Source organism: Botrytis deweyae, assembly GCF_014898535.1.
Source record: "Botrytis deweyae strain B1 chromosome Unknown BDEW_061, whole genome shotgun sequence".
NCBI lineage: Eukaryota > Fungi > Ascomycota > Leotiomycetes > Helotiales > Sclerotiniaceae > Botrytis > Botrytis deweyae.
In genome coordinates this window covers 160,610-181,643 of record NW_024066268.1, presented here as the reverse complement: position 1 = coordinate 181,643, position 21,034 = coordinate 160,610, and the positions used below count along the sequence as shown (strand labels likewise).

General features: G+C 38.7%; 5 protein-coding genes across 5 annotated transcripts; 1 reads left to right on the top strand and 4 right to left on the bottom strand.

The window, feature by feature from the left end:
- Positions 1 to 1,254: 1,254 nt before the first annotated feature.
- Positions 1,255 to 4,239, bottom strand: EAE98_012248 (uncharacterized protein; the record flags this gene model as incomplete). Its single annotated transcript, XM_038959873.1, has 2 exons — positions 1,255 to 3,927; positions 3,982 to 4,239. 2 exons carry the CDS (start codon positions 4,237 to 4,239, stop codon positions 1,255 to 1,257), a joined length of 2,931 nt encoding a protein of 976 aa, XP_038803813.1.
- A 6,349-nt stretch (positions 4,240 to 10,588) lies between these two features.
- On the bottom strand, positions 10,589 to 12,871 carry EAE98_012247 (uncharacterized protein; the record flags this gene model as incomplete). The annotated part of the gene is made up of 4 exons (XM_038959872.1): positions 10,589 to 10,873; positions 10,950 to 11,998; positions 12,056 to 12,668; positions 12,800 to 12,871. 4 exons carry the CDS (start codon positions 12,869 to 12,871, stop codon positions 10,589 to 10,591), a joined length of 2,019 nt encoding a protein of 672 aa, XP_038803812.1.
- An 892-nt stretch (positions 12,872 to 13,763) lies between these two features.
- On the top strand, positions 13,764 to 15,462 carry EAE98_012246 (uncharacterized protein). The gene is made up of 2 exons (XM_038959871.1): positions 13,764 to 14,305; positions 14,406 to 15,462. The coding sequence occupies exons 1-2, from the start codon at positions 14,214 to 14,216 to the stop codon at positions 15,145 to 15,147; spliced, it is 834 nt and encodes a 277-aa protein (XP_038803811.1). The 5' UTR covers positions 13,764 to 14,213; the 3' UTR covers positions 15,148 to 15,462.
- EAE98_012245 (uncharacterized protein) lies at positions 15,441 to 16,734 on the bottom strand. The gene is made up of 2 exons (XM_038959870.1): positions 16,562 to 16,734; positions 15,441 to 16,339 (listed from the first exon to the last, which is right to left on the bottom strand). Exons 1-2 carry the CDS (start codon positions 16,652 to 16,654, stop codon positions 15,545 to 15,547), a joined length of 888 nt encoding a protein of 295 aa, XP_038803810.1. The 5' UTR covers positions 16,655 to 16,734; the 3' UTR covers positions 15,441 to 15,544.
- Positions 16,735 to 16,927: 193 nt separating this feature from the next.
- On the bottom strand, positions 16,928 to 19,957 carry EAE98_012244 (uncharacterized protein). The gene is made up of 4 exons (XM_038959869.1): positions 19,249 to 19,957; positions 19,101 to 19,184; positions 18,881 to 19,043; positions 16,928 to 18,823 (listed from the first exon to the last, which is right to left on the bottom strand). The coding sequence occupies exons 1-4, from the start codon at positions 19,629 to 19,631 to the stop codon at positions 17,495 to 17,497; spliced, it is 1,959 nt and encodes a 652-aa protein (XP_038803809.1). The 5' UTR covers positions 19,632 to 19,957; the 3' UTR covers positions 16,928 to 17,494.
- Between the last annotated feature and the right edge of the window lie 1,077 nt (positions 19,958 to 21,034).

Sequence of the window (21,034 nt, the reverse complement as noted above, 5' to 3'; positions counted from 1 at the left end):
AATCTTATAATATTCTTGAAAATTTATTTTATAAATTCATAAGAATTTTATAAATAAATTGAAAATATTATTATTTAGAATTAATAGAAGTTAATTTTGAATAATAATTGATATAATAGAAAGAAGTTTATTTTCTTACTTTTTATGAATAGATTTCTTAGATTTCTTAGATTTCTTAGATTTCTTAGATTTCTTAGATTTCTTAGATTTCTTAGATTTCTTAGATTTCTTAGATTTCTTAGATTTCTTAGATTTCTTAGATTTCTTAGATTTCTTAGATTTCTTAGATTTCTTAGATTTCTTAGATTTATTAGATTTCTCAGATTTCTAAAATCTAGATAGATTTATTATATAGATTTATTAAATTTCCTACATTTTAATAGATTCATTCAATAGATTTATTCAACTTATTAGATTTATTAGATTTATTAGATTTATTAGATTTATTAGATTTATCAGATTTATTAGATTTATTAGATTTATTAGATTTATTAGATTTATTAGATTTATATTTATTAGATTTATTAGATTTATTAGATTTATTAGATTTATTAGATTTATTAGATTCATTAGATTCATTAGATTTATTAGATTTATCAGATTTATAAATTGATTAAATTAAATAGATTCATTGTTTTTTTTTACTATTAGATTTATTGAATTTATTTATTAGATTTTCTAAATTCATTCTATGATTTATCAATAAAATGGTTTTCTACTACTTCAATTTTAATTCATTCATAATCCAATAGTAGAAAGAATAAATCAATTCAGTAACAAAGATTTCAATTTTATAAAAATCAAGTCAATCAATTTCTAATAAAAGTACTCTATATAATATATCTATAACTATGAGACTATAGTCTTTTATTAAACTTATTAGTTAATAGTCTATAGACTAGAAAGTTATTAACTGTCTATGAACAGACATAAGACCTATTGGCATATAGTCTATAGACTGATAAGATATGAGATCTATTGATCAAGAGTCTATAGACTGAAGAGTTATTGAATGCCTATGGACATAATACCTATTGGTGAACAGTCTATAGACTGGAAAGATATGAGATCTATTGATCAAGAGTCTATAGACTGAAGAGTTATTGAATGCCTATGGACATAATACCTATTGGTGAATAGTCTATAGACTTATTGTTAACTCATAGCTTATAAGCTTGAAATATTATTCATGAATATATAACCTATAGGTAATGATCTATTGATCTTAATAAAGTAAAAGTTCCAAAGGAACAATTACCAAACGAACTCTCCACACTCAAGTTTTGCCAGCATATCCTTAGCATCTGAGCTTAAGAAATCATGATGACTGGCATCAACAAATTTACGAAACCATTTTCTCTTTGAAGGAGAATCGGCAGTAAATAAGTAATCTTTGAATTTTTGTGGCCCATGAATCTTGTAACCTGATGTAGAAATTCGTTCATCATCTTTCACAAGTAGTACTTTATCGAAGAAGAAAATTACTTTTGTCTTCTTCAATAGTAAAATGTACCATTGAGAATTAGGTATGGCAAAGATTCCAACATTTTTGCTCAAATTCAAGAAGTTTTCATTAGAGCTTGGGAATACAGCTTCTAAATCCTTCTCCTTGAGATCAATATCCACTTGCATAAGTTGGTGGAGATCTAGAATGATCTTGATTTCGAATTCGAGTAATGATTTTGGTAATGAAATTTCGGACCATGAGGAATGAAAGAATATATCCTTGGTGATCTTCCATAATTGAGCCAAAGCCAATGCGATTGATGCATATTTCATCGAACTACTAAAAGGATGCTTGGTGAAAGAATGATCAAATTCCTCAAGGGCATGGAATATGATGATTGGAATAATTGTATCCACGTTAGTAGACATTGATCTTGAGAGTTGATCAATGAGGAACAAGGTTAACCAGTGATGTTCCATACATTTATCCCCCTTAATGATAACATATAGAAGAGAAGCCGTAATAAAATTTGACATCTTCATATCATGAAACCATCCAGGTTGAATTTGGGAAGAATTTGATCTAACCGCCACTTTCCATCTAGATATGAATGGTTTGGGACCATATAATACGAGAGGAGTGATTGTGTTTTGGTTTGTCATAATCAACACTAATTCATTCCATGTGTCCATATCCTCGGCAATCGTAGTTGGTAACCAGGATAGGCTCAATGTTTTGATGAGAATCGATTTGGTATTGGAAAGATTTTCTTCAATAATCGAATTGAAACCTTCGAGGGCGAGAATTTTGGATTCGGATGAGTCTTGAATAGCCAAGAGCTCACTCTCAAGGTTGGAAATCTTCTCATTAGATGCTTGTCGAACATTGGTGAGATCATTTAGAAGAGTAGCATTTTCTTCTTTTGATTCACAAAGTAATGTATTGGAGGATACCTTGAGTTGATTGATTTCCGTTTTGAGATGATTGATTTGAGTATCCTTAATCCCTCGCATTTGCTGGAAATTGGCCTCGGTGGATTCCCAAAGTTCATTCAACTCAAATTGATGTTCTCTAACAATGGTATACTCAGATACATGGGCATCATTGAGTTGGCCTTGGAGTTTACCAATTTCTTGATCTTTGAAATCACCAAGATCAATCAGATCCTTTTCATGATTTTGGGAATCATCCAGTAATCCTCGGATATATTGCCCATCGGTTTCCATAGATTCCCAAAGATCATTGAGCTCCATTTGGTGGTTGTGAAGGAGGGTGTCCTCATATGCATGAGTATCATCAATCTCACCGTTAAGCTTTTGAATGACGAGATCCTTTGATTTCAATAGACCAGTAAGGTCATTGATATCTTTGACATGATGTTGAATCTCCTCTTCGAGGGTTTCGATGGTCCTTGAATGATACACATTCTCAAGGATAACATCACGATTGGAATCCTCCAATAACTCAACAGTCTTTTCCAAAGTAGTGATATTCTCCTCCAATCCATCACTACGATTTTGAAGAGATAGGCAATCTTCAACACTTGCCATGAACTTATTGGCATAGTACATGGAAGACTTTGCAAGTAAAACCCTCAAAAACTTCTCCTTGATTAATTTGACTTTGCAAGGTAAAAGTTGATTAGCAGATTCCTGCAATATATCATTCTGATCTCGAAGAGTGACATTCTCCTCCTTGGAGGATTTAAGATCATTCAAAGCCGTTTGAAATCTTGAATCTATCTCCTCTTTTTCCCTTTGGAGTGTAGAGTTGTTCTCCATAAGACTCTTCAATTGCAATTCAACATCTTCCTTGCGTTGTTGAAGTGACTTGGCAGATTCCTGCGATTTTTCGAGAGTATCCTTGGCTTGTTGAAGTTCGGAATTGATCATCTCCTTATGCTTCTGTAATTTAGCGATATCATCATTGGCATATTGAAGATCTCGCTCAAATTGGCCTTTGGAATGGGCAAGATCATCCTTAGCACAATTAAGATCTCTATCGTATTTGCCTTTGGCATCATCAAGATCATCTTTGGCCTTTTTGATATCTCTGTCGTATTTGTTTTGAAGGTCGACAAGATTATCATTGACTTTTTTGAGATCTCTCGAGGAATCGGATTGAAGATTAACAAGCTTATCTTTGACTTGTTGGAGTTCTTGCCCAGATTTCTCCTTGTAATCATCCAATTCTCTCTTGGCAGATTCCTGCAATTTGATGATTTCATCATTTGCCTTTGCGAGTTCAGAACTATCATGATGATTCTTATATGATGTGAACTCGGCATGCAATGTATCATATTCATGATTGAACAAGAGTTTCTTGACATGTGGATCAAGTTCTCGAATTAAATCCAGAGAACCTTTGTATTTGCATATGATTGTGAAAGCTTGTTCGAATAACTTTTCAAGAACACCATTACTTTCATGAGAAATTATCTTTTCGAGACTTTGATAAAGTGGTTCAGTCTCTTTTAATTTCTGATTTGATTTCAATTAGTATCCATGGTGTAGATATGTACGGTAAAAACTTACCTCCTCATATCGATCCTTTAAATTTCGATGAGATTTCTCAACATGTGTTGCAGCTTGAATATCCCTTTGAGCTTCTCGAGTAACTTTGAGAAGTGGATCCCAAGCATCTAATAAATTTACCTCCTTTGAGAAATTATCTCTAACCGTAGTTTGGAGGGTGGTAAGCCTAGCACTAAGATATTTGGCTTTATCATTGAATTGCTGGAAATTGACGAAGCCTGGACCCTGACCAGGAGGATTTGGTAGGTTCGGTGGCATTTTGATGTGATGTGATGTGATTCGACGTAATTGATGTAATGGACGTCGTTGATGCAATTGATCTGATGAGATTCAAAAGTTTTCTATATAATTTACATTGAAATTATTCAAGTACTAATACTAACTGAAATGGAAAGTACGTTTTTCTAGTTTTGAATTGTTTGATATCCCCTGTAATTATAGATAACGATCTTACATGATCATTGATCTCAATCCGATTACGCATTTCATAAGGCATAGGAAATCAATGAAGTATACTAAAGACTTTGATATATATTTTATTGTATTAAAACCTACCTTCTATAAATCAAGTCATTTCTCAATCTTGAAGGATTTCAGAACCATTCAATCATATAATGACAGTAAAGAAGTTATGATGTCTTTTGATATACGAGACCATTCAATCATTAATGACAGTAAAGAAGTTATGATGTCTTTTGATATACGAGAAACTTTTTCAAGTACTTGAAGACATACAAATATTTCAAACCCATAGATTCTAGTATGTTGAGTATGTATCAATATCATAAACCGCTTGAATACCAGTGAATGGGGTGGTATTGAGGGGGCGATAGAGAGGAGTTAGTAAACAGGAAATGTTAAAGACGGGTGGTAAAGAAGGTATAACTTGCTCCATTCATTCTCTTCAACGTGGTAATGAAGATAACGAACGGAATACAAGGGAATAGATAGGTGAAAGAAAGGTAATTTAAATATGATTCCATGAGACATGCCTCAATATGTAGTACAATCAAATCGATGAAGGGGGATTTCTCGCCTAAATGAGACCACTAACTTATAGGGATTAATTACCCCGCACATAGCCTAATTACCCCGCACTTAGCATAGAATCATACCGGGAAAATGTTCATGACATTCTCAATTGTAATTACATTACCTTGTACCTACAACTTTACATTATTACGATATTGAGCACAGTCAATTCATTGATGTCTAAATGACTGATATTCTATCTATTTGACAGATGATTACAAGATCACATATAGAGAATCAAAAATTACATAAAATGAAACAAAAAGTCCAAGTACCTCCAGAAAATTCCCCTGACAAAAATATGTCTATAGACATGACCTTTAGGTAGATAGCATTCTTATGAGATGGCACTTATTAGTGAAAGTATTCTTATGAGATGACACTTATTAGTAAAAGATATCCTATAGGCCTATTGGTTAATCTTATAAGATAAAGCATTAGTATTTATGAAACCCTATGGGGTAGTGTATTTGACACGTTGAACCTATAGGTGAGATGGCATGAACATATTAAAGCCCTATAGGGTAATAGACCATTGATATATGTGTAACCTTATAAGGTAACGAATGATGAAAGATATCAAGGTTAGTTATTCTCCAGTATTCGGAAATAAACCTTCCCATCAATCTTATCCACCATCAATTGAGTACAACAATCTATTGTACTATCAGCACATGCTTGACATGGCCTATCCGTATCAATTAAAGAAAATGATTCAATCTTTCCAATAATTGAACGAAGGCATTGCCATGAAACAAGTTGAGATTTTGGATCATCTTTGAACTCAATAAGATGATCAAAAAAATCAATTCTTCCTTCCAACTCTGCCAAGAATGAATGACCGAAATCATCAAGTGATGTTTCGGGAGTTGGTACAAGGTTGAATAATGTTTCATATTGAAAAGTAAGGAGTTTTTGCCAATCATTAAGAGGTGGTATTGGTTCATCAGTAATCTTCCTTTTTTTTGAATTTGGTTGAGTCGAATTTCCCCCTTGTAATATTGTTCGAGGTGGAGTAAGTTGTGGAATTGATGATGGAGTTGGCGGGGTTTCTAATTCGTGAACCTTTGCTTTCAATTTTTCCACCTCTTCATTCCTGGTATTCAACTGGGTTTGGAGAGAGACTTTTTCCTCCCCCAGTAATGAATTGGATTCGATGAGTTGAGGAATCTTTCCAACCTCGATTTCGTGATTAGATATCTGTGATTGAAGAGAAAGCACATCCTCAATCAGACCAGATTTATTCTATTTATCTCCACCTTATCCCAATTCAAGCTCTCCCCTCTCTACTCCCCAAACTTATCGAAATTATAAACTTTCTCTATTTTCACAAATAACTACAATACTCTATATATTCCCTTCATTCCAATCAATCTCAACCCTATTTTCTTCTTCCCTTCCAATCCTATCCAAAACCCATCCATCCATCCCATCCCATGTTATTCTATTTCAATTCCAATCAATTATACCCTTATCATTTCTACCTATCCCTATCCTATCCTATCCTATTCTATCCAAACCCAATCAAATCAATCTATTCTATTCCGATTCTACCCTCTACCTCTCTATTACATCCAAAATTTATCTAAAGATCACCCTATTCAAATCACTAAATCCCTTCCCCCCTTTTTTCTCCTTTCTTTAAAACACTTGCTTGCCTATTCGCCTAATTACTTATTTACCTACTTGCCTGCCCAGTCATTTGTCTGCTCGCTTAATTGCTTCCTCGCCTATCTGTCTACCCACCTACCTATCTATTTATCTACTTGCCTACCCGCTTATCTGCCTACTTATCTGCCTATTTATCTGCCTATTTACTTATCTATCTACCTACTTGTTTGCCCACCTACTTGTTTGTCCGCTTACTTGCCTACCCACTTACTTGCCTACCTACCTACTTGCCTATCCGCTTACTTGCCTGCCCGCTTACTTGCCTGCCCGCCTACTTGCCTACCCACTTACTTGCCTACCCACCTACTTGCCTGCCCGCTTACTTGTCTACCCGCCTACTTACTTATTTACCTACTTGCCTGCCAACTTATCTAAATCTTGAATCCTTCCCAATCAATCATTCACTTTATTCCTGTACTCCTCGAAACATCAGCATCGATTAAATGGATTCCTCACTTCTTAATTATATGCCTAACTATCCCATCCCAACTCAACCTACCTCAGCCATACAACTTACATCTCGCATCTCGCATCTTGCATCTTGACGATAATACCATGGTTTTCCCACTCCTGCACTTAGTATACATACTACCATACCACCATCCCCATTCCCATCCTCATCCAAACCCATCCAGACCCATCCAGACCCATCCAGACCCATACAATCATTTCAAGAAAAACACAACCTCCTCTATCCCCTATTCCCTATCCCCGCAATCCACACGCACACACACACACACACCCTTCCCCATCCCAGTTCTCATAAAATCCAATATCCAGCATCCAACATTCAGCATCCGAACAAGATTCCCAACCCTGTAGTGGCAGGATCCGTGGTTGACAAAGCGATCGCTTCGTTAAGTATAATTTAAATTTCAATAGTTAATATTATATTATGAAAATTGTTTTTAATATATTAATATATTAATTGGATTAATTTTATCTTCATTTATATATAACAAAAGGATTTTATTCTAAAAGGATTTAGAGAATTTTCGAAATTTCTCAATTTTCGAAAATTCTAATTTAAGATAATCACTTTGAAGTAAAAGGTCTACTTATATTAGAATCAGATTGCTTTTCTGTTTATATAATAGTATCGTATGATATAATAAAACTGTGTGAACAAGGGAATTCACTTTAAAGGAATGACTTTAATATAATGACTACTGTATTAAAGATATTTAGGCGAATGTGAAAGAGACTAGCTCTTTCAATAGTGCCTATATAAGGCCTACTATTTCCCCCATTAGCTAGTTCTTTAGATTGAATACAAATAGACATTTAGGGGCCTACTCATAGTGGGAACCACGTCTTTCGTATCTCTCTCGAACCAACAAAAACTTCCGATTGAAGAATAAATCGAAAGTGAATGATAAGAAGTAGAAACCTTTTCCCCTTTAGATTTTCGGCTAATGTCTTTTGCTCACTCTATCTATTCTCTAGCTTTTATATTCACTCCTTCGCTCGCTCCCCTTCTCCTCTTAGCTTTTATTTATCTCTTTGATTTCTTTCTAGTTCCTATATATATACCCTTTCATCCACCATTCCTATAACTCTGATATTCAAAAAATCCAAGGTCTTTTAAGGCCCATATATATTTTCTTTATATTTATTAAAATTTAATAATAAATACCTAGGTAGTTCTCATTTCGAACTAATTCTATTCGTTACTAACACAGCGCTTACTTTGTTAATAATAAATAGAATATTAATATAATATTTTATATTGTATAAGGATTTATATTCAATTTCTTTTTGTATCTAGATATTAACTTTATCAGTACAGGGCAAGTCGTTATGAATATAATACATCTATCTTTACAGAAATTTTTCTCCTGATGATAGATTGTGTTTATGTTAGACTTTTGATTTAGATTTTTGATTCATACCTCTCATTCATACCTCTCATTCATACCTCTCATTCATACCTCTCATTCATACCTCTCATTCATACCTCTCATTCATACCTCTCATTCATACCTCTCATTCATACTCTCAATTCATACCTCTCATTCATACGTCTTCATTCACAACCCTACAACCCTCCATACATTTCCCTTCCCTTCCCTTGAATCTCTCCCCTTCTCTCCCCAATAAAAAACATTAATACATAACATACATATATAAATATCTCTCTACCTACCCTCTATCACATAACACTCTCCACACTCACCACCACATCCTCCACCATAAAATCCAAGCTCTCCCCTTTCTTCCTCGATATAACACTATAGATTATCTTAGCTTTTTGTAAATAATTATAATATTCTATTTATTTATATTTATCCATCTCATATCATCTCATCCCATCCCATCCCCTTCCATCCCATCCTCCTCCTCCCCTTCCCCCCTGCCCCTTCCACTTCTCCTTCCCTTCCCTCCCTTTCCCTATTTTCTCTCCCTCCTCTCCTCTTACCCTCCCCTCTGCTCTCTCCCTTTATCCTATCCCCCTCCCCCCCTCCCCTTATCCTCCCCTCCCTCTCCCTCCCTCTCCCTCTCCCTCCTTCCCTCCCTCTCCCTCTCCCCCCCACTCCAACTCTAACTCATCCATTTTTCACAAACCCTCTAAATACTTCTGAATATCCCCGTCCCCCTCCTCCCCCTCCTCCTTCTCATTCTCTCTCAAATATCCACCTATCTGCCTACCCTCAAGCTCTCAAGCCTATATTCGCATTTCCATTCATCTTCGTCTTCATCTTCATCTTCCCATTCATCTTCATTTTCCCCTCGCCTTTGCCTTCACCTTCACCTTTGCCCTTTTCCTTTCCTCTTTTCTCCCTTTCAGATTCTCCCCTTTTCACATTCTCCCCTTTTCATATTCTCTCCGAATCATATGTTAGATATCATATAAATACTTATCCATCCACCTATCTATTCACCCACCCATTCATCCATCCATCCATTCATCCATCTATCCATCCATCTATCCATCCATCCATCCATCCATTTATTCATTCACTTATCCATCCATCCATTCATCCATTCACCTATTTATATAAACAAACAATCAAATCTACACAACCCCTCGAACATAGAATCAAAACCAAAACCCAGAAACCGATATGCAAAAATTACCCCTCAAAATCTCATATCCCCTAAGATACCAGTTTTGGGTATCCGATGTGATCTATACATTCAGTAAAAACATTAATAACTTCAAGAATAATATTATAAATAAAAGTCTTTATATTATATTTAAAGATAAAAATTTATAAAAAATAATAATAATAATAAACAAACCAAATATATTTTTAAGATTTTTTTATTGAAAAAAATTAGTGAAAGATTTTATAAATATTATTATATTTCATATTCTAAAATTAGAAAATAATTATAAACGATTTTGATATAATTTATAATTAAAAATATTATTAAATCAAAAACTCAATATTTTTTATTAAAATAAAGATATATATAAGGTTTTATATAAATATAAAGAATATATTATTTATATTTATTAGATTTTTAAATAATTAATAATTAATTTAAAAAAATATATAAAAACTATAAGAATTCTCAAAATCCTGATGTTTTGATTGATTAATAAGACCCTGTTAAGCGAGGGCGTTCGAAGTTGACATCTTAGGGGATAAATATAAACATAAACATAGACACACAACAAGACTCTAAATATATTGATTCGTTCATTCATTCATTTATTCGTATGTATATATGTATGTAAATAGTATATGGTCTATGAATCCATGCACACACACTATACCATGCACACCTATCCATTCATGCATCCATTCATCCATTCATCATGCATACATAAACAACCCCAATTTTAACCACCGTTCCTCTTTACCGGAATCTAATGCCAATATCAAGAAAAGGAATGAATCCCAATCTCTAATAAACCATGCATCATATCATCTATCAAACCCCCTCCACCCAAGATTTAACAACTCCAAATCCCCACTACACCACTCCTCCTTCCCTCAACCATATACCCATCCTTAACCCTACATTTCTCTACGATATTCTTCTCATCAGCTTCCGTCATATCTCCCTCTCTCTCTGCACCGATACCACAATCCCAATGTCTACCATCCGTTTTATCATACACCTTGACGACATCTTCTCCAGCAGCCGCTACAATACGTCTTGTATCAAACATCATACTTGTAATAGGTGAATCATAAGCATATGCATCATAGATTGCCCCTGTTCGGAGATCCCAGATCTATTTAATTGTTAGTTGATGATACCCATAACATTCTCCAAAATATGAAAAAGCAAAAAAAACTCGGATAACATACCCTAATACTCCTATCCAAACTACCGGTAACCAAATGAACATCATCAAATTGCAAACAAGTAACAGGACCTGTATGTCCCACTAAACTCCGATGCACCTGACCACTTCTCAAATCCCATAAACGAACCATTCCATCAGCAGTACCACAAGCAAGTGCCGCATCAAAAACTTGTACCGCACCTACGAAATCCGCTGTTGCATCTGGTAAACGTCCAGTTTGTCGCCATGTACCTTCAGTAGATCCCATTGTTGCCGAAGCTTGTGCTGCTGCCCACATCACATCTAATGTTTGTACACATCTTCCTTTTTCTAAATCCCATTGTCTTAATGTTTTATCAGCCGAACCAGATATAAGAGTATCGCCACGGAAATGAAGAGCTGTGACTTCATCCACATGAGCTTCTAATGTGAATAATGGACAATCCACCATCATTCCTTGTGGAATATGAATTGGTTGTTTTTCCTGTTCCAAAGCTTCACCAAATGCAAGATGATCTTCTTCCTCTTCCTCTTCCGCTTCTTCCTTAATTTTCTCTTGAAGTTCATAACGAGCTTTACTTAGATCCCATAATCGAATTGTAGCATCCATAGATCCAGTCGCAACGATATTATCTTCTACTTGAAGAGTTCGTACAGATGCAGTATGTCCTTCGAGAAGTCCTATGCATCTACCAGCATTCATATCCCATACTCGAACCGAATCATCCAAAGCCGAAGAAACCATGGTACCAAATGGTACATCGAAATCGAGAGCAGTAATCATATCATCATGAGCTTGAATTTCTCGAATTGAAGACCCAGGTTCGAAATGTTCATGTAAAATTGGCATGGATTTTCTTCGAATCGTCTTGTGTCTTTTTGATCCTTTCGATGAAGGTGTACTCGCCCTCGAGGGAAGTTTTTCATAAATCGATTCAGACATAAATGATGAATCCATTCCTGCATTCTCAGCATCTTCTCCTTCATCGGTCCCAGTAATAGATTTTCCCAAAGCTTCCGCATCATCAATTTGTTCTTGAGCATCCTCCAATCGATTTTCCACATCTAGAACTATTCCCCAAAGTTAGTTATACCCCGCACTTTCGATATTCGCAAAAATATACTCACTCTCATGTTCCAACATTGACTCTTCCTGTTCCAATCCGGCCAACCTATCCAAAACAATTCTCCTCATAGAATTAAGATTTGCAATTTTATTATCAATCCCATGAATCTCACTACTCGCCATATTCTTCCGAATACCCATCATCTCCAATCGATGATTCAGAGCCGCTTTTTCTTTTTTCAACCTCGCGAGACTGGGTGGACCATCCCCCTCCGACCCCCCCTCACTAGCATTATCAAGAAGTTTCCTACCCCTCGAGATTCGCCTCTTGTGCTTTTTTCCCTTCTCCTCACTCGTTTCCGGCAGCGTTGCTTGAAACCCTTGAAATAAGGAATAACTATTATCATTGTCGGGAATATTCCTCAACAGTTCATCTGGCAAGAAAGTCAAGGCCCGATATTGAATTTCCGACGTCGACAACTTTGAGCGCACCAAATCGGTCGGGGTAGTTTTCGCAAAGGAGAAGACGCTGCGTTGAAGATTGGGTCTGCGAAGTTGTTTATGTAAATCGCTCATGGCATTTTGATAATGGGTGCTGGAAGTGGGATCGATAGGACCTATGAGATGGCCAGCGGTCGTGGTAACCTTTCGACCAAAAGCTTCTAACCCTCGGGTCTGATCGAGATAGATACCCATTAGCAAGCACAAATTAATGGGAACATGAATAAAAATAGAAGAATGGAATAGGATATGCAGATAAGGAAGCTCTGGAGTCGAGCTAAGAGAAAATTACAGCACAAACATACCGATATCAAAGCTCCATCTTCATCCTCTTCTGCCCCGTATGAAGAGGCATTGCGGCTACTGGAGCCAGCCATACAATTGACTTTTTCCACAGTACCGATGACAAGTTTTCTGCTCAAGATTGATAATATTCAATGCAGGATAATTGAAGAGCGGTATTTGGTTGGTTCCCGTGGAAAGTGTGTGTTGGCACAATTAAGTTTTTGATTTTGGGAAAGAATTTTAGAAGTTTTTTAATTTGTTCATTCTGTCAAGATCTTTTTGGAAGATACGATACGATACGGGAGGGGACGATAGGATACGATAGGATAGGATAGGATACCGGCTTGAGACGGGTATGATGAATGGATTTTGAGATAGTTTGGTAATTGACTGGGGGAGGTGGTAGGGTAGTAGGTAGGTAGTGAGACTGATGGAATGGAATTGATAGGTGGGAAAGATATGCATAAAAGGAAAATGGATATCATAAAATTCCAGACTGGGCGGGATGAAGGGTAATTTTATGCATAATATTTGTACAAACCTTAGTACCTTTACCTAGGTACTACCTATCTAGGTATTCAAGCTCGGGTCCTTTTGACAATCCAAGAGCTATGCCCAGGTGTACGTACAGCTGTAGACCATAGATACCTACATAGTAAGATTACATACAATACCAATACCATGATATATCCATTCATCGTAGCACCAGAATTTCCCAATATATATAATATATAAAAAAGCACACGAGCAATAGAGCAGAGTACAATGTATCACACCAAGAGAGCACAACAGAAGATCGATCCCCTTGCTTGGGATTTTCTCCGGAATATTCTTTACCCCCACCATTCATTTTTATGTTATGTACTCATTATTATGGATGGTGGATGGTGGATGGTGTGGATGGTGAGTAGATGGCAAGTGGTAAGTGGATTATGACTGTATTTCTGTATTTCTGTACAATATACAATATAAAATAAAAGCTTCATAATCGATCAGACTAGGTATCCATCAGAGATTCAAATATACCACATCCATAACAAATTATAATCTCATTCTCACCCTCATTCTCACCAATCCAATCCAATTACTTCCTCTCACTCCTCACTCCTCATTCACTCCCTCTCTACATCTCCGGATCCGAGGAGAAATCCCCAAACCTTATACAAGCAAAGACACCAAACTCTATTTCCATCTCTCTTACTTTTCTTTCCCTTCCCTCCCCTTCCCTTCTTCTCTGTACATAAACTTAAAGAGCGAACATCAGCTGAACCAAACCAAACTCAACTGCACTGCACTGCACTGCACTGCACTGTTCGAATCTTTTCTTCAAGATTCTTTGATTTCCACATCCAGACTTTCTACATACAGACTTCAAAAACTCAACTTTACTTTACTCTCTCAACCCAATTCAGATCCAAATTTTGCAATTGGTATATGATAGTTACGAATTTCATCATGGATGCAGCAATCGATCTTTCAGATGCTTCTAAAGCTCTTGATTTGGCTAATATTCGTTTTCAACTTATGTATGTACTTTTTCTCTCTCATCCCCCCATCTTCCCCTCCCGCTTCTCCCTCTCCCCCCCTCCTCCAAACCCCCAAACTAACCTCCCTCCCACCTCCCAGCCGTCTCGAAGACACCATAACCTTCCACCTAATCGAACGTGTCCAATTCCCCCTCAACCCCACCATCTACATCCCGTCCGCGCTCCCCCTCCCCAACACCACCCTCAGCTTCCTGGACTGGCTCCTCCACTCGCGAGAAACCCTCGACTCCCTCATCCGCCGCTTCCAATCCCCCGACGAATACCCCTTCTTCCCCGACGCCCTCAAACCCCCCATCCTCCAACCCCTCCACTACCCCACCATCCTCCACCCCAACACCGTCAACGTCAACGCCCAGATAAAAGACCACTACATCAACACCTTCCTGCCCAAAGCCTGTCTCCAAACCGGGCGCTCCGACCGCGGCGAGCGCGAAGAAAACTACGGCTCCGCCGCCACATGCGATATCAACTGTCTGCAAGCGCTGTCGCGCCGCATCCACTTTGGCAAATTCGTCGCCGAGTCCAAGTTCCGCGCCGAGGAAGAAGCCTTTACGAAGATGATCCGAGCGGGCGATCGCGAGGGCTTGGGCCGCGCCATTACGAATGAGAAGGTGGAGTTGCAGGTGCTCGAGAGATTGAGATTGAAGGCGCGAACGTACGGCACGGACCCCAGCTTGAGTAATGGCAAGGCGAATGGAGAGGAGCCGCAGGGGAAGATTAATGTAGAGGCGGTAGAGGGCTTGTATAGGGATTTTGTGATTCCGTTGACGAAGGTGGTGGAGGTGGAGTATTTGATGCAGAGATTGGAGAAGAAGGAGTAGATGTTGAGAGGGACATTGTACTACTATATAGAAGATGTGAGGATGTGGAGGATGTATAGATACTGATCGTTTCGATTATGTTCTTGTCCGCAAATAGAGCATTGGGGAGTTTCTCGCCTTTCACTTCCCGTGGAATGATTCAGATCCATAGATGTACGAGAGAAAAGGACAGGCATGAGAGAATACCAATTGTGGCAGAGAATGTTCTTAAAAAAATGTATACCCAAGCGAATATCAAAAAAAGGAGAAAGCAAATAGAAAATAGAAAATAGAAAATCAAAAATCAAAAATCAAAGGAAACAACCAAAAGGTTCCCAAGTCATACATGATATTAGTATTGAATTTTATTTATTTCTTTCATTCTTTCATTCATTTCTGTCCTCTCTTTGAACATCTCTTAATTAGGAGCACCCAAATATTCCCCCAAAGCTTTAACACATTCTTCCCACTTTGCCTTCTCAATCAAGATCAATTCTCCCACCGCTCTAATCCCCATTTCCTGAAAGGCCCTCTTGCTATCCGCCATGCCCTCCCCCTCATCCTTCTTATACTCAAACTCCTCATAGGCACAGCTAAATCTCTTCAACACCTCATCCTCGGGATGAAAATAAAACACCTCTCCACTCGGCTTGCCCTTCCCCTTACTCTTCTTACTCTTCGGGCCCTGCTCCTCCCGATCCAACCTCGACTCCACCTCGCGATACCCCCTCGACACAACCAAATAATACTCAAAAGCATACGGTTCCTTATCCTCCACCGCCGCCTCCACCTCATCCACCAACATGCCATACATAGGCGGCGCCACCTCCGCCGGCACATTAATCAACCTCTCCGCCAACACCACCCCTACATGTTCCTCCCCCCTCAAAACCCGTTGCAGCCTCCCCCCCTCCTTCACCTGACTCTCCAAATACCCCTTCAACCCGCTCACCGCGGGGCTCAGTCCCCCTCCCTCCCGATTCCCCCAATGCACATTCAGCACCGTCATAAAGGCATACGCATCCGTGCCCTCCCCATCCACCTTCACCGTACTGCCAATCGTATCCTGCGCGACCACCTCGTCGGCCAGCCCGCTCAGATCCAACAGCTGACTATCCACGTCGAACAATTGTCGAATCAAGCTCTTGACCCCGTGGAAATCAATCTCTCGGAAATTAAACCATTCGAAATCAACGTTGAGGATATCTTCGCCCTGTGGTGGTTCGCGCTGTCAGTATACTTATCTATGTATTGTTGGTTATACCGAGAAGAAAGAGTGCAGCGGTAGAGAATCCGCATAAAGCGATTCAAAAAATAAATCCCATCTGTCCATCCCCCCAAATCATCCTCCCAAATCATCCTCCAAAACCATCCCCCCAAATCATCCTCCCCAAAGAAAGCCCCAAAGAAAGCCCAAAAGAAATCCAAAACTCACATCACTTCCACTATCATTCTCACCATCCTCTCCTGCACTATGAACCGGCGCATCAGGAAGTTCTTCCGGATCGCGAACTCTCTTCTTAACCATTGTGATATCGTGTATATGGAGAAATATTTATGTGACGTCTTCTCAATGTAAAATTTGAACTTGTGAAAGTCTTTAAAATCAAAGTCGAAGTCTAACAGTCGACCGCTTTGGCAGAATTATAAAATTTGGGGAAATAAGGACGCTAGTAGCGGGGCATCATTCGGTTGATTCTCTCGTTTCTCAGGAGATAAAACGGTCTATGGATGGGCACGCAATTCACAACATTCAATTCATTGGGGATCTCATCCATGAGTATTATTTAGACCTTTTTCCTTTCAAACTTCTTTTATTTTGATTACCTATGAAACGAACCTAACAGCCCATATAGATAATCATTCTATCATACTCCCTTTAGTCTCCTATTGAAAAGCCTGCTTCATCCCCAATAATGAATGAATCTTCTTCAATAGTCACTATTATGCAAATCAAAAATGCCTCCATCCTCCCAATTTTGTCTCCATCCGAATAGCAGTATAAACGAATTTGGGTATATGTAATAAGAAAGAAAATGGTAGTAGTATCAATAATCTAACAACGTTCTTCCATAATCAAGCAGCAAAAAAATGATGCCATCATTAAAAAATTAATGCCAATCCATGAGCACATAAGCTCAAGACCGGTAATTTGTGATGTGATACCGTCAGTAAAATCTAAGACGTAACGGGGCGTGAAATTTAATTCGAATGTAAATGAAGTATTGGAATGCGTGTGAATATAGGATTGGTTGATGTGCGTGTGTGAAGAGAATCTTATAGTCCTTAACGCCTGTACTGAATGAAATACGATGATCGTGAAGCCGTGAAATTATTGATTAAGAAAGAAATATGAAAAATGCCGTCGTTATAGGCCTGGTGGACCACCAGAATCCGTCGAACCATCACCATCAATTGTCCTCCTCCAATGATCCGGAAGACAAACACAAACTAATGGGAAAGCTTTAATCTCGCCACTAACATTTGGAGAATCATTTCTTCGTCCAGAGGTATTCGAAACCCCACTATCGCGTTGTACTTTATGCTTTTCGTCCCACTCATCGGCGCGCTCATTTATCATGACTCCGGTAGCCCATCCATCATCCCAAATACCAACAACCTTGAGCATATCACCACGTTCCAATGAAAATTCATCTCCGGCACGTGGTTGATACGCCCATAAAGTTGCAACTTTGTCGCCAGGGTGAATTTCATCTTGGGAATAGTAATCCTTGAAGAATGGTAATTGTTCGGATTGATTACTAGCCACGCCGCGGGGTGATGACATACTACCAGTACCAGGAGTTTGAGGATCGTCAAGTCCAAGAACTGAGCCACTGGAAAGAGAACCGGTTCGCCTATTTGGAGGTGGTCGTAGAATTCCACCTTGCATACCTGATCTAGGACTATCCCCAAAATCACTCGAAGAAGATTCATGATCATGTCTTCGTCCGGCAGCATAGCCAGCCGCACCTCCCAATACAGCGCCACCAATTGCTCCATCTCTATCGCGTGGGGAAGAAGAATGTCCAGAATGAGAATGTCCTTCGAGTGCCGACATTCGGGCGATTCGTCCTCCAGGAAGTACTTCGTATCCTTCAGGGGTAGTATTAGAATTTACGGGATTATATGCCATTCCATTATTTCTGGCAGGTGTCGGTTGATTTAAGATACTTCCATGCTGACTTCCACGTCGTCTACGCAAGCATATGAAAAAGATCAAGCCAACAAGTGCAGCCAAACCAAGTAGTGATCCAATAACGATACCTGCGATAGCACCACTGGATAGTCCCTTATTCGATGTTGAGGAGGCGGCGGCGGCACCGGTGGAAGATGATGTTGGAGTCGATGTTCCTGAACTTGAGGAGGCAGTACTTGTCGAGAAGGTGATGAATCCTGTAATCGTGGGTAATACTACACCAGCGCAACGTGATTCTGCTCCTGAATTATAACAGCAAGTATCTGTACTGTTTTGTCCACCAGTACCACAGTACTGACATAGTCCGAATGTGCTGTTACCATATCCACAATTATCTGGTTCATTAGTGGAACCTTCTACACAAGATCCAGTCAATGAATCTGATGGTAATGCGCAATTTGTAAAGTCGGCACGGATTTGAGAAATAGCATTGCTTCCGGGACTTGGACAAAGTTGACTATCAGCAATTACTATCGATTCGCTCTCCGCGAATTGTGCCTATTTTGTATCTGTCAACTTCAAGTCATACCAAAATTGAACATGATGAAAACTCACGCAAGAATCTGCACAAACTGGTGGTGCTTGGGTATCCGACAAACTACATGATGATTTGGAATTCTGTATTATAGAATTACATATAACTGTGGTTGTATATCGAGCGTAAAGGTTTGATGTATTTGTAAGATTTATATTTCCGCATCCGAGAAGTTGCTGGTACCTGCATGATCGTGTTAGACAAGCATCGGCATATGTAAATAATGATAGGGATGCATACTTTGACTGCACATAGCTTGTTTGAACGTATGCACTTAATTGAGTGTCGAAAGTAGCGCGATCGGAAACATATGATAAAAATGGGCTAAATAGCATATAGTCAGTGTTGATCGATAAACGCTTGTTGGTAGGGCGAGGTCAAAACATACAAAAGTCCGGTCAAGTTTGTATCAATTGAAGCGGAAGTAAATGCAGGACATTGAGTAGAATCTGAAAGAGAAATACAATCTGCAATTGCAAGAGGTACACTTGCGAGAATTGATATTATGGCTGCCTTGGTAAAAGATCCAGTCCACCTTTGTTTTCGTTTGCTCCTGTTGTTGAGTCCTTTCCCATCTTTCGATATTACTTTCGCCATTGTTTGAGATGGGGATAGTTTCAACGGTTCGTATGATATGCTATTGCCGCAATGATAATTCTCATTGTTGGATGTCGAAAAGTAAGTTGTGGTGAAGGTGGAATCGAAATTGTTTCCCAAATTTTGCTGGATCATAATTTCTTTCTGTAGTCGTCCTTGCTCATGTACAAGCATTCGAACCCTTTTGCTATATCCTTTTCCGTCTTCCTAGAATCGACTCTTTCGATCACCTCAGCTCAATAAAAACAAAAAGTACCACCCAATATCCAAAGAGGCGATTGTTGAATTAACAGATTTTGTAGAAAAGAAAAGAAAAAAGAAGTTCTTCCAAAAACGAATTGAAAATTCAAGAGAATGATTCTGGTAATTTTGTAGCGATCGAAGTTGAGTGAGGTATGAACAAAATGAGTTGAACGAAATGAACAATATTCACTGCAATAGAGGCAGAAGAAGAAGAGGAAGAGGAAGAGGAAGAGGAAGAGGAAGAGGAAGAAGCAGGACCCAAGGACCCAAGGATCAAAAGATGGTTGAACTTTGATCAACCTCTTCTTTCCTTTAGTGACCGCCTCTTGTTTGGAGAGAGAGAGAGAGAGGGAGAGAGGGCTTTGTGTAGGAAGGAATATTTAGGTTTTGGATATTCTCTACCGGTACCTGAGGAAAGAAAAGGACCAGAGGGAAAAGAGCGGAAAGGGCCTGAAACTCAAGCACATACTAGGTAGGTGAATGAATGAATGAATGAAAGGAAGGTTTTGGCTGTTTGGCGTGTTGGCCGGAAGAATGTCTAAAAAAGGTTCGAAAGGTCTGCGCTCAAAAGCCAAAGTGGGAAAAATAGATAAGATGCACTGCTCTGTGCCTACCACTCTGCGCACCGTACCCCTTGTAGTCGACAGGGAGTCTTCGCGGGAGACGGAATTTAAAATGAGGGTGAAGTAAAAAAGTATCGTGTGAGGGAATTGTGAGGGAAATGGCCAAATAGACCTTTTTACAGCGTGGTCAACAAGAGGAAGGATTCATTGGATGAAAGATTCCGAAGAATTGGTTTTGGTAGGTATCTTGTAAAATTTGAAGGTTTGTCTGGATTTGTACAATATAATACCAATCAATACCAATATCAATACCAATACCAATACCAATATGATAATGATAGAAAGATGCCATGCCATGCCATGCCATGCCATGCACCTGCAAGTCTGGATGTCTCTTGGGGGAAAAGCTTGCGTATCTCTTACCTATGACCAGTATGGGAAGGCTACGATAGAACTTTCTGAGTTGTCATAATGAAGAAATATAGAACTCAGGACTCAGGAGAGATTTCATAGTAAATCTACCAGGTAGGTAATCATGTTGATATTTACTGGTCGATAAAGGTTAGTCCGTCAGAAAAAGAAAGCATATATCGGTGAAGTTCATCGGATAAACAACCACACGCCTTCATACGGAGTACGCTTGTTTCCTTTCGTCCCGTCGTTCCCCCGCTAAATACCATGGGGACATGGCCAACACAATACCGGTACCCGTTCGACCTACTCACCTCCACCCGAGCTACCCTCAGCCACTTATCAAGTATCTACGATAGC